This window comes from Manis pentadactyla, chromosome 8 (genome assembly GCF_030020395.1).
Source record: "Manis pentadactyla isolate mManPen7 chromosome 8, mManPen7.hap1, whole genome shotgun sequence".
NCBI classification, from domain to species: Eukaryota; Metazoa; Chordata; class Mammalia; order Pholidota; family Manidae; genus Manis; species Manis pentadactyla.
Window position 1 is genome coordinate 6,543,979 of NC_080026.1, and position 14,611 is coordinate 6,558,589.

General features: G+C 44.6%; 2 protein-coding genes across 3 annotated transcripts in view; one reads left to right on the forward strand and one right to left on the reverse strand.

Moving 5' to 3' along the window:
• B3GALT1 (beta-1,3-galactosyltransferase 1) overlaps positions 1 to 14,611 on the reverse strand; it is a 525,967-nt gene that overhangs the window by 31,932 nt on the left and 479,424 nt on the right. For both annotated transcript variants that reach the window (XM_036884265.2, XM_057505455.1), the window contains exon 3: positions 12,920 to 13,028. The gene's annotated coding sequence lies outside the window, so the exon portion shown is untranslated. The remainder of the gene's footprint in view (positions 1 to 12,919; positions 13,029 to 14,611) is intronic.
• LOC130684521 (uncharacterized) lies at positions 801 to 12,309 on the forward strand. The gene is made up of 4 exons (XM_057505417.1): positions 801 to 885; positions 3,488 to 3,650; positions 3,847 to 4,225; positions 11,986 to 12,309. Exons 1-4 carry the CDS (start codon positions 801 to 803, stop codon positions 12,028 to 12,030), a joined length of 672 nt encoding a protein of 223 aa, XP_057361400.1. The 3' UTR covers positions 12,031 to 12,309.

Genomic DNA, 14,611 nt, shown 5'->3' on the forward strand with positions numbered 1-14,611 from the left:
GTGTACTTAAAGATGTTGTTTCATATACGGACTAGCTATTACTACAATTTTAGTGTGTATCTTCCAGTTTTAACCTGGGACTTGGTGGGAGAGAGTCAAATCAATTATCTTTTATATTACTTATGTGAGAACAGAGAAGTAACTTCCAGCCTCCTTTCCCCAGATTAAGACATGCCTATTTCAACAGTGGGGAAAAAAGCAGTTTACACCATATATAATTGTTCCATTGGTGCCCAGTGTCATTTTCCTATGAACAAATAAAGAAATAACTCTCTTTGGTTTTCACCTGATTCATTGGCACAGAAACATCTTCAGGATCTTTTTGAATTTCCTTGAAATCCGCACTGCAAGTGCCGCTATTTTTGTTTTTGTTAAATTAACTTCCTATCTGAGAGTTTTGATTTTATAACCTCTGCAAGGAGACAGGGCCATCTGCTGCACAGTTTAGCCTCTGAGCTGTGGGCTTGGAGGAAGCTATATTTCACGGACAAGGAAGTCAAGGAGGGGAATGGGAACACGTTTTCACTTTTCACAGACAACAGTGGGAGTGAATCTAAATTCTGGCAGGAGACTGCATTAGGTGCCAAACTGCCGCTGTCATATGCATAATGTGTAATCTAAGGTGTTGATTCATTTCTGATAGACAGGCTTGTTTAGTGAGGGGAGACGAAATTACACGTGGTCCCTCTGCCTGCCCCTTAAGAAACCAATCACATTCCTTCTCTCCATCAGCTCCACAGAGGCAGGGACCTTTCTGCTCTGTTGAACTTGCTTCTTGTCTCTACTTAGCAAACTGACTAATGGCGCTGGCTTTTCCCCTGAGGCTGGCTCTGATGCTGTTAAGAGCAGAAGCAACAGCACACCTCCAAGAGGAACGGCTCCCATGTAACTGTGACTGGCTGGTTGGAGTGCCTTTTTTTTTTTTTACTTTACTTGTGTAAAATTGCATCCCTCCCCTAAACAGAACTTACATTTGGAAGGTTACGGAGGACGATGATGGAAAGTGCTGTGCTATTAAAATCAAACCATTTGACATTAACGTAATTGCACAGTAACTGATTTTAATAGAATGTGTGTTGAAGGTGGGTATTTGGTGTAGAATTTTGGTTTTAGAGACTGGATATACATCTGCATATTTTGCAGCAGCAAATACCCTTGCTTTAATAAATGGGTCCTATTTTAATAAAATTCCTAACTTTATTTAGTGGAACTTGGATTTTTAAATATGCAATAGTTAGAAGGGAGACTCCCACACCTGACTTTTGTAACACTGACTTAACCTTGAACCCATTCCCACTATACATTAATATTGTTTAGTACACTCGCCCGGGGAGACCAAGGGCAGGAGGTTTCTATACCCCTTCTACCATAAACATATTCTAAACATTTATTGTAAACATCTTATAAACATTTTCTCTAATTCTCAAAGAATCCTCCTTTTTAGCAATGAGAAAACTGAGTATTTAAGAGACTTTTCAAGTTCTTTTTGGTTGAACCACATGAAGTATTTAAGAGACTTTCCAAGTTCTTTTTGGTTGAACCACATGAAGTATTTAAGAGACTTTCCAAGTTCTTTTTGGTTGAACCACATGAAATTGCTATTTACGTAGCTTCAAAATGGTTGAGCATCAGAAGCTTCATTTGGCTCAACCGAACAGCTATTCAAGAGAGCCAGGATTCAAACTCAGGCCAGCCAGAATCCCAGTCAGCCTGCCTTCCTCTGTGCCAAGCTGCTGCCTTGATTACTCACATTCTGTGTTGTTCCAAGAGCCTAGCCTTGTATGTATTACATACTCAATATAATATGTGGTTGCCTGGCTTTCTAAAACTGGCTTTAGAGGAACACCAGAAAGCTGTGTTTTGTAATCACTTAGCAAAGTATTAGGTCTTTGTTTTTATCACTATAAATCTGTGTGGTTATAAAGGGCTATTAGTATCACTCGAGTCATTAATTCCTCTCCCCACTACATATGGCCTGATCTCCCAACACGCCAATAGCTCTCACTAGTGACGGGCTTTTCTCAGAATCAGTGGGATCCTGCATCTCTGGCTGCTCTCTCTGCCACCTGTGTCTCCTCCTACCAGCAAGGCTTAGCGATTCCAAAGGTTTTATGAAATGACTGAGAAAGCACTTAGATAATCCACTTTCAAAGTATCCCTCCCCTTCTTTCTCACTCTGTTAATGTCTCCTTTCCACACTTTAATTTCTTCCCTTTCCAGAACTTTCTCTCTTCTGGAGATAATACTTCCATTTTTGGGCCACAGGTGTTTAGCTCAAATCCTTATATTGGCCATTATAAAAATGTGCACATTTGGAAGAACCCAGGTGGTGTTCATATGGAGTGTGTCCACAAGATACAAATTTTGAGAGCAAATCAATGACCACACAATTTCTAGTGTAATTACATAGTAATTACTCAATTTGCTTGTGGATATTGAATCCTCTATGGGTTTTAAACAGATGCCATAGCAGATGCACCTCGTTTAAAGGAGAATTTCTATTAACTGCAGCAGTAGTTGGTTTTATTATCTTCAGTGGTGCTGAATTCAACTGGTAATAAAGGGCACGGCTGACAACTATCAGGAAGTATGATTCAGACAGGAGAGGGACAGAAGTTGTGGAACATGAGACGTTTCCCATGAGAAAGTGTTATCAAATATAGTGTCAGCATTTCAAAGGATTCACGAATACTTGGCTTTGGGGTTATGTGACAGTTATTGATGGTAATAACTGAGTTTCATAGAGAACTTTCTAGCATGCAAACTAATTCTAGCTGTGTCATCTTGTTTGCTTATCACTGGAATCCAGGATGTAGGTATGAGTGTCCTGAGGCTCAGAGGTCACTTTGATTCTTAGGGAGGGCGTGTGGCAGAGCCCAGACAGAGCCCAGACTGCCTGACCCCAAGCCACCTCTCTTCCCATCACACCATGCTGCCTCTTCAGGCGAACAGTCAGCTCAGTAAACGAATTAGTTAGACTGTGTATGTGTCTTTAATCAAATTGACTACCTTCTGATTTGTTAATTTATGATCATAGCGATTGAATCAGCTGTTTGTGAAAATACAGGTTAAGAAGCACTTGTTCATTTTTATATCAAATCCTCAGTTTAAGTACCTGTTTTCAAAGATCTACAGTTTGAAATTAGTTCTTTGTGCAACACAGGAGACTCCAGACATGCACTAGTCTTTCCCACTAAATCCACACGTATGCAGGCTAAGTACCACTAGCGGCTGCATCACCAGTTATGTAGAATCATGTGCCCATATTGATATTGATGATTTAAAACTATGCAAAAGTTTGAAATAAAAGAATGTACAAACTCCTCAGCTGAAGTCTTGATAGCATTTTGCAGAAGGCTGAGAAAAACCTGCATACGTCCTTGATCTTCCTTTCTGACCCACATCTTTACTTTTTTTTTTTTTTTTTTTTACCACGAATGGATCCCTACTCCACCCCCTTCCACTTAAATGTCTTCCCTCATCCCAGTCTGGACAACGGTGGGTTTGCCCAACAGCCGGGCACTGCTGAGCTCGGCTCCCTGCTCTGTGCACAAAGCTCTGCCTCAGCTTGTCATTCAGGGGGCTGCTGCCGTGGCAGAAGTCCAGGGAATCCCCTCGCGCTTAGTCCTGAAGGCACCTCCCTGGGTGGGGTGGGGGGGTGACTGCCAGACGCTGGCGGTGACCGGCCAGAGGCTGGGGGGACGATCCGGTTGTCTGTCCAACAGGGCTTCCACCAAATGTCAGAGCTTGGGTGAGAAAAACTGCCTTTTCTCTGTGTGGTTCTCTCTCATAAACAACTGTCAGCGCTCCCCAGAGATTTCCTTCCCCTCCCCGCTCCTCCCCAAGACTGGGTAACTTGCAGCCCCACCTCCCACTCTGCTGTCTTGTCCCCTTTCCCCCCGGTGCCCCACTGTGCTCTCTCCTCGCTCACCTCTTACCCCTCCACCTTTCTCCTTTTTCCTACTTGGGATTTGCACCCTTTGGGGACGCCTGCCCCCCTCTGGCTCCTGTCTCTGACCTTCCCTTTTCTCCCAGCTCCCGCCTGCGTGTGCGGGGACTGTTCTCCCAGCGCAGCTCATCCAGGCCCGGTCAGCCACGGCCCGAGTCTCTGCTCCGGGCCGAGATGGAGATGCAAACAAGAGGAGGGAAGGCGCCAAGCGAGATGCGCAGAGTGGGGGCGGGGAGATCAGAGGCCCTGGAGCCCAAAACGGACCTAGGAAGTGCGGTGAGTCTTGGCTTTTCCGTCCTGCTCCACCTTTACACATAACACTTGATATATCCATTGTATTTGAAATCTAATATCAGTTAATGTAATATAAATAAATTAATATGATACTAGAAATAAGTAATATTAATTAATGCAATGTGATAAATAATGTCTGTAAAATGTCTGACAGGATGAATGGAAGATAATAGACACCAATAAAAGATGGTTATTATCTTATTGCATTTTAAGACCCAAAGTGACTCAAATAAATAAACATGCAGCAAGATCCAGTTTTGATAAAAGCAGCACTATTGTCTTGGCATAACACAGGGCTGTTATGACACACAGCCTGTGGCAGTCAGTTATGAGGGATGTCACAGGAAATTTATAGTAACAGTCACCAAGGGCTGCCTTTGAGTATGATGATTTTGGACACAGGAGTGTAAATGTAAAGACTGGACTCCAGTCCTCCACTTGTGTTAGTCTTTGAAACATTCTGAAAAATCCCTAACCTGCAAAATGAAGACGCTCTAAAATCAACCACACAGGGCTGTTTTAGCTCAAATGGGATCCTCTGTGCAAAGCTCACTGCGCAGTGCTTAGCCCATAGCCGCCCTTATTGGGTTCCAACTTCTAAAATTACAGCAGATTCAAGTTTATCCTTGTCGTCACTGATCTTACTCACTGGCCTTCTGATTACTTTCCTGAGAGTCAAAGAAAGGGGTGTGGCTTAGCGGACCCACTGGGAGGTGTGACCCATGAGAAAGTCACCTCTTAGGCGGACTGTGACAGAAAAAATAAAATCAGGAACAATGATGGTAGGTTTCTTATCAACTATGTGACCTCGGCCTGTCATTTTTCTCGCCATTTAAAATGCCAGTAGACCATTTTTCAGCAGGGTGTTGTTCATTAATTTATAAGGCAGCTCGTCGTATGCTACACTTATTTCACTAGGGTTTGAGGGATACTGGGTGCTATCAGGAGAGATAGGAGAAGCCATTCGTGGGATCTCCGGTAGACTTTACTGGTGAAGGAGGATTTGTTGACCATTTCATATTACAGGGCATTTTCCAAATCCTGGAACTATATGGATAATTCATTTGACCAACTATTGGCTTTGGCCTGGGTGCCAGGGAGCCGGAGGTGCATGAGACATGTCACAGCCTGGTGAGGAAGCACGGGGCCTGCACCCAGCTGAGGAAATATTTGTTGAGGTGACAGGGAAGTAAGTCCCTCCTTAAGCATCATTGCTGTGGGTTGGAACCCGTTTGCGGTTGGAGAACTCTCTACTGTGCTTAAAGACCCCTCGGTGCTGTGTCCAGGGCTCACTGAAGCCCACCTGACAAAGCTCTGGGCTGAGCGTGGCAAACGGCCAACCCTGACCCCAATCCCGCCCCTGGACCTTCTCTTCTCTTCTCTTTCTTTCTGAAACCTAGGGGTTATATAATGTTTCGATTTCCATTCTAGTTTGTTCTGTGGCTGTGGCACAGCTTGGGAAGGGCGCAGGTTCTTGTGCACCCAGGGCAGTGAGCACAGCCTCGGGGAAGCAAACTCTTGGGCAGCGGCCGTGCAGTAGGGGCCGTTATCCGCAGGGAGCACGCCTGGCTCTCCGAGCCTCGCCCGCCACCGTTGCTTGTTCTGTCTCCTCGGGTGCCAGCCTGGGCCGATGCACTCCCTAGTCCCTAGGTCCTTAAAGCCCTGCAGGTGCACAGCTGCCTCCTGCCTCCATAGATCAGGGGACCTGAGGCCAGTACCACGGTGCCTGAGGTGCTGACCACGTGCTCGGCCTCTCGGCGTGGAACCCCGTACATTCCGTTTTGTTCTCTGTGACTGGATGGTCCGTCTTGTGCGCTGCCTACTGTAACGGGCACCTGCCGTGCTCTGTGCGCTCACCCTCTGGGGCCTGTTCCTCACTGGTCAGGTGAATGTGCGAACACTACTCACAGGGCTGTTCTGGGCAATAAATGGGGTGACTTGTGAAGCATCTGGATGGGAAGATGCCCCATTTGTGTTGGTGTCTGAGTCTTGACGTCTGTATATTTTGTCACCTCACGTTCTTGGGGCCTGGACTTGTGCCTCTGCATGTGAAGCATGATGATTTTCATGCGGAGGACACATGGTGGGCCACAGTGTGAGACCAGGTGTTCTAAGTGGCCAGTATTCACGTGCACTGTGGGCAGCTCTGATCTCAGCCCATCCCTGACCTTCGTCTCTCCTCTCGCCTCACTGGGTGCCGGGCATCACCTCTTCCTTTACCCTCGCCCTTTCCTGGTGGCATTTCCTGAGCGGTCTCCTCGAGGGTTTGGGACTCAGAGACCCCCCCAGGGCCAGAGACAGGCAATTCGTGGCGAGCTAGAGCGTGGGGCTGGTCAAGCGGAGAGCCTTCTGTGCCTCCTCTCCGTCTGCCCAGGCTCAGCTGCTTGGGGAGTTACCCTGGGGGTGGCCCTCCAGGGACCAAAGGACGCTGGCTCCTGCCCTTCCTGGGGCTCTGGAGGCCTGAGGGGAGACCTTACCAGGTGCTGGGTGTGCGCCGGGAGGGTAGAGGGGTACAGTGGGCAGAGCACAGCCTGAGAGTCCAGGGACAACTCACTCCTGCCCGTGTGACCGAGGCCTACCCGCAGGTCCCTGGAGGAGTGTGGGAACCGAGAGGGGGCGGGGCCACCACTCTGCCCGCTGGAGGATGCCAAGGAAAGCCCACAGGGGGTACTTCATGGCTCTGATGTCTGTCTGAATAACAAGAAACAATGCCCAAGTTAACACCTTGCCTTGCAGGACTGAAAGAGAAGGAATCAGAGAGAAAACAGTGGAAAAGTTAGCTCTGAATTTGATACAGTCCAAGATCTTTATTGATATTTCATTTAAAAAGAAAAATAAAACAATGTGCCAGCCTCACAGTACATATTGAATTATAAGCTGGATAATTCATCAAATACCTCAGCAATATCTGAAGAGATCAGAGAGTGAATAAGCACTGTCACACAGACCTCCGTGCCAGTCCTGGGAAAGAGGAGCAAAGGTACAGCCCCCGCTTCTCCCGTTGGTGCAGGGGCTGCAGCGAAGGGTGGGGTGCTTCCCGACAGCTGCTGGGGCAGGGCAGAAGAAAGGGGGCGGATGCCTTTCCCAGAGTGGAAGTGAACAGGAAGTCCTAAGGGGAAACATTTCTGCTGGGCTCTGTACTTGCTAGCGTGGAATTTACAGGAGTCTTTCTCGAGTCTCCATCCTGCCAGCCTCCCCTATGAGATTTTGTTCTCGCCAAGCCTCCATAATCATGCAAGCCAATTCCTTAAAACAAAACTCTTCATATATATGCCCACGTAATTGGTTCGGTTTGGAGAACTCTGACCAATAAGGTCTCCCTCAAGTTAGGTCCTAGCCCTCTCTTCTCAGTCTAAATTTTACCTATTTTCTAAATAGTTTTTTTTCCCACCTATGGCCTTGGTTGCTATCTATATGCCAACAACTCTTACATTTATCATCAAGTTCAGTTGTGTCTTCAGAGGTCCAGAACCATACATCCTTAGATATCCAGTATCCGAGGGCAGCATGTACAAAAGTAAGTGCCCGCTCTCGCAATGCGGACCTCCTTTCGGGCTCTCCTGGCCTGTGGGGCGGGCCTGGACCCCTCCGAGGGACTGCGGGCCGTTCTCAGCGGCTCCCTCTCTTCTCTGTGTGCTTAACCCGTCACCATGTCCTGCGGATGTCACTTCAGAGATGTCTCATCTTTTTACTCCTCCATCTCCACTGCCTCCATCTTACCCAACCTCAGGTTTCTCATTCTGACACCCACAGCAGTTTCCAAGTGGTCTACACGCACGCACTCTGTGCTGCCTCTCATCTGTTTTCTTCACACTCCAGGCACAGTGATACTTTCCCCAAAATAAAGCTGATCATCCTGTGCTGCCTTCTGTTTGCAACCATCCAGTGACTTCCCACTGTGCTCAGGACGAAGGCTGACTCAGCATGGCTGGTCCCAAGGCTCCGCATGGTCTCCTCCTGTAGCGGTTTCCCCCTTATTCTCTATATTTCTTCTACTCTTTTTTTTCTTCTTTTTTCAATTCCTCAAAAATGCCTCTTTATATTCCTGGTCCTTTGCACATACTGTTTTATATTTAATCATGGGCAGCATTATACTCAAACTCTCACCTCTCATATCAGCAGTTACTTCAAAGGGGAAATGGTTGCATTTCAAACACCCTTCCATTAGTCTAGTCAGATTTCTTTTTCTTAAACAATCTTATAGTGTTTATCTAAATTAATATGAATAATAATAGCTAAGATTTATTGACTGTTTATCAAGTTCAACTGTCAAGCACAGTGCTAAATGTTTTATAATCATTACATTTAAATGCTATCTGATTAAAAAATACAAAAGCATCTGAGAAGCATGTAATACTATTAATCTTTTACAAATTAGGAACCTGAGGACCTGGGTGGGGACTAAGTGCATTTTCAGTCGTGTGAGGACGTGGTGGCTGTTTGGTTCTCCCACTGGACTGTGTACTTGGAGTGAGCCGGGGGCCAGGTCTGTTCTTGATCGGCAGTATTAGAGGACTGCCTGGCACGAGGCATGTGTTCAATACCTCCTTGTTTATTAAAATAATGACAAATATTTGAAATAATGAACTAGACACATTTTAAAACAGAAACTCACTGGATTTCCCTTTTATTCTCTATTCTAAATTTGTTGCCTGTAAGATTCTATACAGTTGCTTACAAATGAGAAAATGGCACTCCCAATATTACAGACCATTTAGAGTATTCCCTCCACTCTTCATTTTGATGACCATGTGCTCCATTCCCAAACAAGGCAGTTATTTAGTTTAATTTTGCTCACAGAGAAGGATGATGATTTTTGGCCCAGTCCTTCCAGGTCTTCTAAATAGGGGAATCACACATACAGAGATACCCACTTTCAAACACATACCCATTGTGTTAGCTAAGTCTACACTAGCTGCTTTAACAAATAAACACTGAATTTCCGAACTTAACACAATAAATGGTTATTTCTTATTTATGTAACCTAGGGGGGGTTCTCTCACTCAGCTAGATAGCTTCGTATCTGATGACTCAGGGGCCTCGACTCCTTCCATGCCTGAGGGCCTCAGAGCTTCCCTGACTCAGATGGTAACAGGAGAGGAAGCACAGAGAAGGCACACCTACTTCCTAGCATCCTCCAACTCATAGTCCATTGCTGGAAACTCTTGATGCGGACACACCTAACTCTAAGGGAAGCAAGGACATGGAAGAAAAGAGTGAAAGTACATCTGAGAGAGTCATCAGCCCTCTCTACCTTACCTCCCATCCCTGCAGTACAAGCAGAGAAGCTGCAAGATCAGCACAAGGCACCCTCAGTTATGGGGAGATGGAGCTTAATTTTAACAGTGATCATCTGGGAAGGCCTGTAGGGGACAGTCTTGAATAATATGTCCTTCATAGAAAAATATACTAACAGGTGTGACCAAGACTAGTGCCAAAAATGGTAAAGTCTGAAGCCAGGGGGAAGTGAGGGTGTGAGAAAAATGTATGCATGTGCCTGTTTCTATGTGTACATATCTCAGTCAAGTAGAAACTTAAAAAAAATCTTTCTTTCCCTGTTTTCCTAAACTCCTTTGACAAATAATTAAATAACAAACCAAATTATCCCCTCCACCATGGGAGTATCTTAGTCCCTAATGTGAAGATATGAAATAATTAGAGGGTGTGCCATGTAAGAATTTTAATGCCATGGAAAACTTCTATTTTTAAGACTGTGCTAATTATACAGGATGAGGCTGAACAAAGGGAAGCTGTACAATTAGCAGAGTGCAACTTCCAACTCTGTTTAGAGGCTCTTCTGAATCTAGATATATAATAAATGAAGAGTGACCTAGTATTTATCTTTTAGAGGATAACTCTGGGGGTTACAGAAATGCAGTATCTGGCCATTTTGGATTTGACTGTGATGATGATATAGGGAGTCTTTTACACTGTAGTCTAAGTGATAGAAAGGAAAGTGCAGGGTCTTTAGAGGGAGAAGACCTCTGTACCTTCCTTAATCCGCCCCTCATTGGCTGGGCGGTCATAACCCCCCTGTGCTCATTCCTCCACTGTAGGGGGATAACACATTGGGAGGCACTTAGCGCTGGCCCTGGATTAGGTTTAGGACCCATTTTTTATTTTAGATTTATTTCCCTTCCCTTCTACTTTTTTTTTTTCTTAAGCAGGATTTCATTCACCTCAATAAAAATCCTTAAGACTTTAAGAACTCTACAAGAATGACTATAATATCAGCCAGATGTACTTCCTCTAAGTCTACCAAACTTCAATAAAGGCAGTTACTATATCAGTGGCTCTATCTGAGCAGTGTCAAGGATAAAGAAGTACCTTAGTTGTCAAATCCCAGCACGGCTGACTCAGCTCTTCTTTTCTCCCAAAGAAGATAAACTGCATCTCATGCAATTTGCTTTTTGCTAGGGGTTTCTTGTTTGTTTTCAAACACAATCTTCCGTGCAGAAGACAATCTTGCCGACATATACATTAAAGGGGCTATGATGAGTCCTACAAAAGCTTGGGCTTTTCCTTAGATTCTGTTGCCAGAATATTAGAAATTGATGTGAAAAGCTAAGAGCTTAAAAATTGTACAGTATTACAAATTATTCCATTGCAAAATGCTGTGAGCTACTCATCCTGAACCACAGCTCGGTTATGAATGGCCTATATACTCAAGTGCATCTTAGTATTGACTGAAAGGATAGAGGCCCTCAGTTTCTAGAAGGCATTAGCATTGCATTATCATATCAATAGCCCACATGCAAAGTTCTTGATAAAAACGATCATAATCCAGAGGCAAGAACTAAAATACGAGAGTTTGATTTGTGTAAACAAATCAAAGACATTTAGAGTCAAACTACTTAATCTGTCTCAAGGCATTGCCAGGAATATAAATATCAGAACAGCCTCAGAGCCAGAGCAGACAAGAGTTGAGAGAGTAGAAGGAACTCTAAATATTACTTGCTACTTTTTCCTGATTTACTATAATCAGCCATACTGGCCTTCTTTCAATTCTGTGAACCAGCTAAGCTCAAAGACTCTTGTCTTAAAGCCTGTATAAATCAACCTTCTGCCTCTTCAGAGATGCCTCTTGTAATAGTCAGGATTGCCTCTGTTAAGTTCCATTACCAAATAACTACCATAATCTCAGTGGCTTAAAATGGTAAAAGCTTGTTGTTTTCTCATGCTACAAGCTAGCGTGGGTGGGCTAAGGGGCGCTCTGTTCTTTGACGTCTCACAATTTCTAGGCTAAGGGGGCCACCACATCTTGGACCACATCACCTGTCAGAACGCCACAGGGAAGGAGACTAGAGCGACGAGGACTAGATGCCCTGGCATGGAAATGACACCTGTCTTTTCTATGTAGAGCTGGTGGGCCAGCCCGAATTACACAGCCCCAGGGAGCCTCCGGGAGACGGAGGCAATGCACCCCTGTCCTGTAACCGCCAAGGAGGGGAACGGGAGCAGCTGCTTTGATTCTCACAGCCCCCCAGACCGCCCGTCATGAAGCAGGCTCTACCTCCTTCCTCAGTATTCCTTTTGTTTTTCCATAGTGTTTATCACGATTTATAATTGCATCATTTATTTATTTTCCATTTTGGTTTTATTCTTTTTCTTCCCTTGGACTGTAAGTTCATTGAGAGGAAGGACCATGTCAGTCAGCAGGCTAATTCCATGAAAGAGTTCTCAAAAAGGGCCCGTCTGCCTACTGTATTTAAATATTGAACACATTTGTCTTGAATTCATAGAATCCTTACGGAGGAAAGGAATTTGGCGAATTGATACTTTGTTGAAGCTGCTTTTGGTAAATGAGCCTGACGGGAAGAAGCTCAGAGCCACCCCCTCACCTTCCACGAATACCTGGCATCGCGCCGTCCAGCTGCGCCTGGGAGTTAGAAGACACTGTGCGGTGACTGTCCATTTGGTGCGCCGGAAGCGGTAGTTCAGAGACTGGCCCAAGTCGCAGAAGGGGTGGTGCGAAAGACGAAGTATGAGGCCAGTCTCTGTGCCACTCAGGGGCGCCTTTTTCTGAGTTACACTTCAGGAAGGCTGCGATCACTTTTATAAACTTAGCATGCTATTTAGGGCAAAAGATTGGTTTGTAAAAGAATGTTCTGAATATTTGTTTTGCTAATTATCATTTTAAATAAAAACATTTTAATGATTACTTGTTATTTTAGACACTTTTTTTATGACTGTGCCATCATTTTCTATTTAAAAATGCTAGTATTTTCAAGCAAAATAATAAATAATTGAACTATAATTGCCTGTGGGACAAGGTTATTTCAGCGAAGAAGATTCAAGAATCAATTAGCTATAGCCTTGGAGAAATGGATTTTTAAATAGGCATTGTCTCAGGTCACGTAAGGCATATCTTTCGTTCCCTAATGTTCCATCTTAAAAGAGGCCACCACTAAAATCAGTCAAAGGTTTCATAGACATTTGTAAATATGTATTTTTTTAAATGACTTTTAAAAAAATTATATTTTTTTCTCCTGTATTATTCAGGTACAAGGCTTTTATAGCATGCTATATTATATAGTAGGTAAAGATTAAAAGAAGAAAGAACTAAACTTTTCTCCCTGTCATTAGTCCATAGGGATTGCTTCCTGGTTTTATAGAAGTGTTGTAATCTTTCCCCAGTATCGGGCTACATAACTGAACAGCGCATCCTCCTCCTACCTGTTGGCCCAAGCTTGCTGTGTACTCCCTTCTTCTTACCACGGGAGCAGGAGATTTGCAGTGGCTCGGACCAGGAGAAGCTAGCTGCTGCTTAGCAAACCACAGGATCCTGTATGGATAAGAAGAAGAGAGAAAACTTTAGAAGCAGCAGTAATGAACCAGGCTCTGAGAAATGAAGACAGAATTCTGTCACTTGAAAGAAAGATTTACATTTTGGTTCTAAGTACAATATGTAGAAGGGCATGTGGGTTGAGCAAATGAAAAGAAGAATGAATAAATGAACAAACGAAGGTCAGAGCAGGTCCTAGGACTGCAAACCCCCCTTGCCTGCAAGACCCGGCAAGGAGGGTAGTTGAGGGAGCCGACTGGGTGTGGGACCATGGAGAAGGGTGGGCCGCGGTGGACCAGTGAGCACACGTCCCATCTTGAAGGGGCAGCCACTGCTCAGGTCCAGCTGACGGTTCTCACCGATGCCATAAGGAAAAATGGTCCCAATGATGCTACAACCTCACTTTTCAAAGGAAGACAGAAATAAGGATTTTTATGTAAAATCTCTAGAGTTTTGTATCTTAGAATGCAATTAAGCAAAACAAAATTTGGGGTAAGTCAAACAAGGCTAAAGCCAAATCCTACTTGAGGGCCAGGCTTAGCTCGTAGGTGGCCATCTTCTACCTAAGATCCAGCAACATCTGCAATTTGCGAATGAAAAAGGGTCCAGAAGGTGGAAGCCCCTTGGGCAAAAAAAGCCAGTAAGTGGCCTTGCTGGGGCTTGTAAGCAGGCGCAGTTTCCCTTTGCCTTTCCCTTATGACCACTCCCAGACTGGCTGATTCTGATCAGACCTGTTTAAACGACAGAGAGAAGGCCAGAGAGAAGCTGCCTTCAGCTCATCTGGTCCTTGGGTCTCAAGCCATCTTATATAAAACTTCATCATAAGGGGTACAATTTTCTTTCTCACCATTCATATTATGGAAGGAGTTTGGGGTAAAGCTGAGTGCCTGAAATATGCTGATCCCTCTTATGAAATAACACTCCGCTTACAGGCATTTGTTTGGGAGGGCATTTCAGGAGTGTGGCCAGCAGTGAAATGTGGCAGGGCCAGGGGCATGGTTAGAAGCAGGAGTGGATCCCTTTGCTAGGTCCACTTTCTGCTAAAAGGCTGCTCTGCTTATATGAGAGGTGGTGTTGGGTGATAGTTAAATGTATGGGATCGGTTTAAATATTGACTTGGCCACTTAACTCTGACTTAAGCTCTCTAGGTCACATGTGCAAAATAATGATAACAACAGTACCTGAACACAGAGTTGTCCTGAGGTTTAAATGAACCAATCCGCAGAAAGTGCTTAGAACAGTATGTACACAAGGTAGGCACTCAGTAAATGTTTGCTAGTATTTGTAACAAACACCAGCATTTACGGAGTGCCTACTATACACTCAATTTACTTACATTTATTGTCTGTAATCATCACCACAATCCTCGTCACTTTATATGACTGTCTTCCCTTTAATAATGAGAAAACCATGATCTTGGGAGATAAAACCTCCTGTGCAATGTCACCCTGGCAGGCAGAGCCCATGTTTGAAACTACTCAGTTTAGCGATTTGTTTACTCAACTCTTCAGTGCCTTATCAGTGTTCAACTGAAGATACAACTCAGCTATTTACAAGGAGAGAAATCAACTTTGTATTGGTGT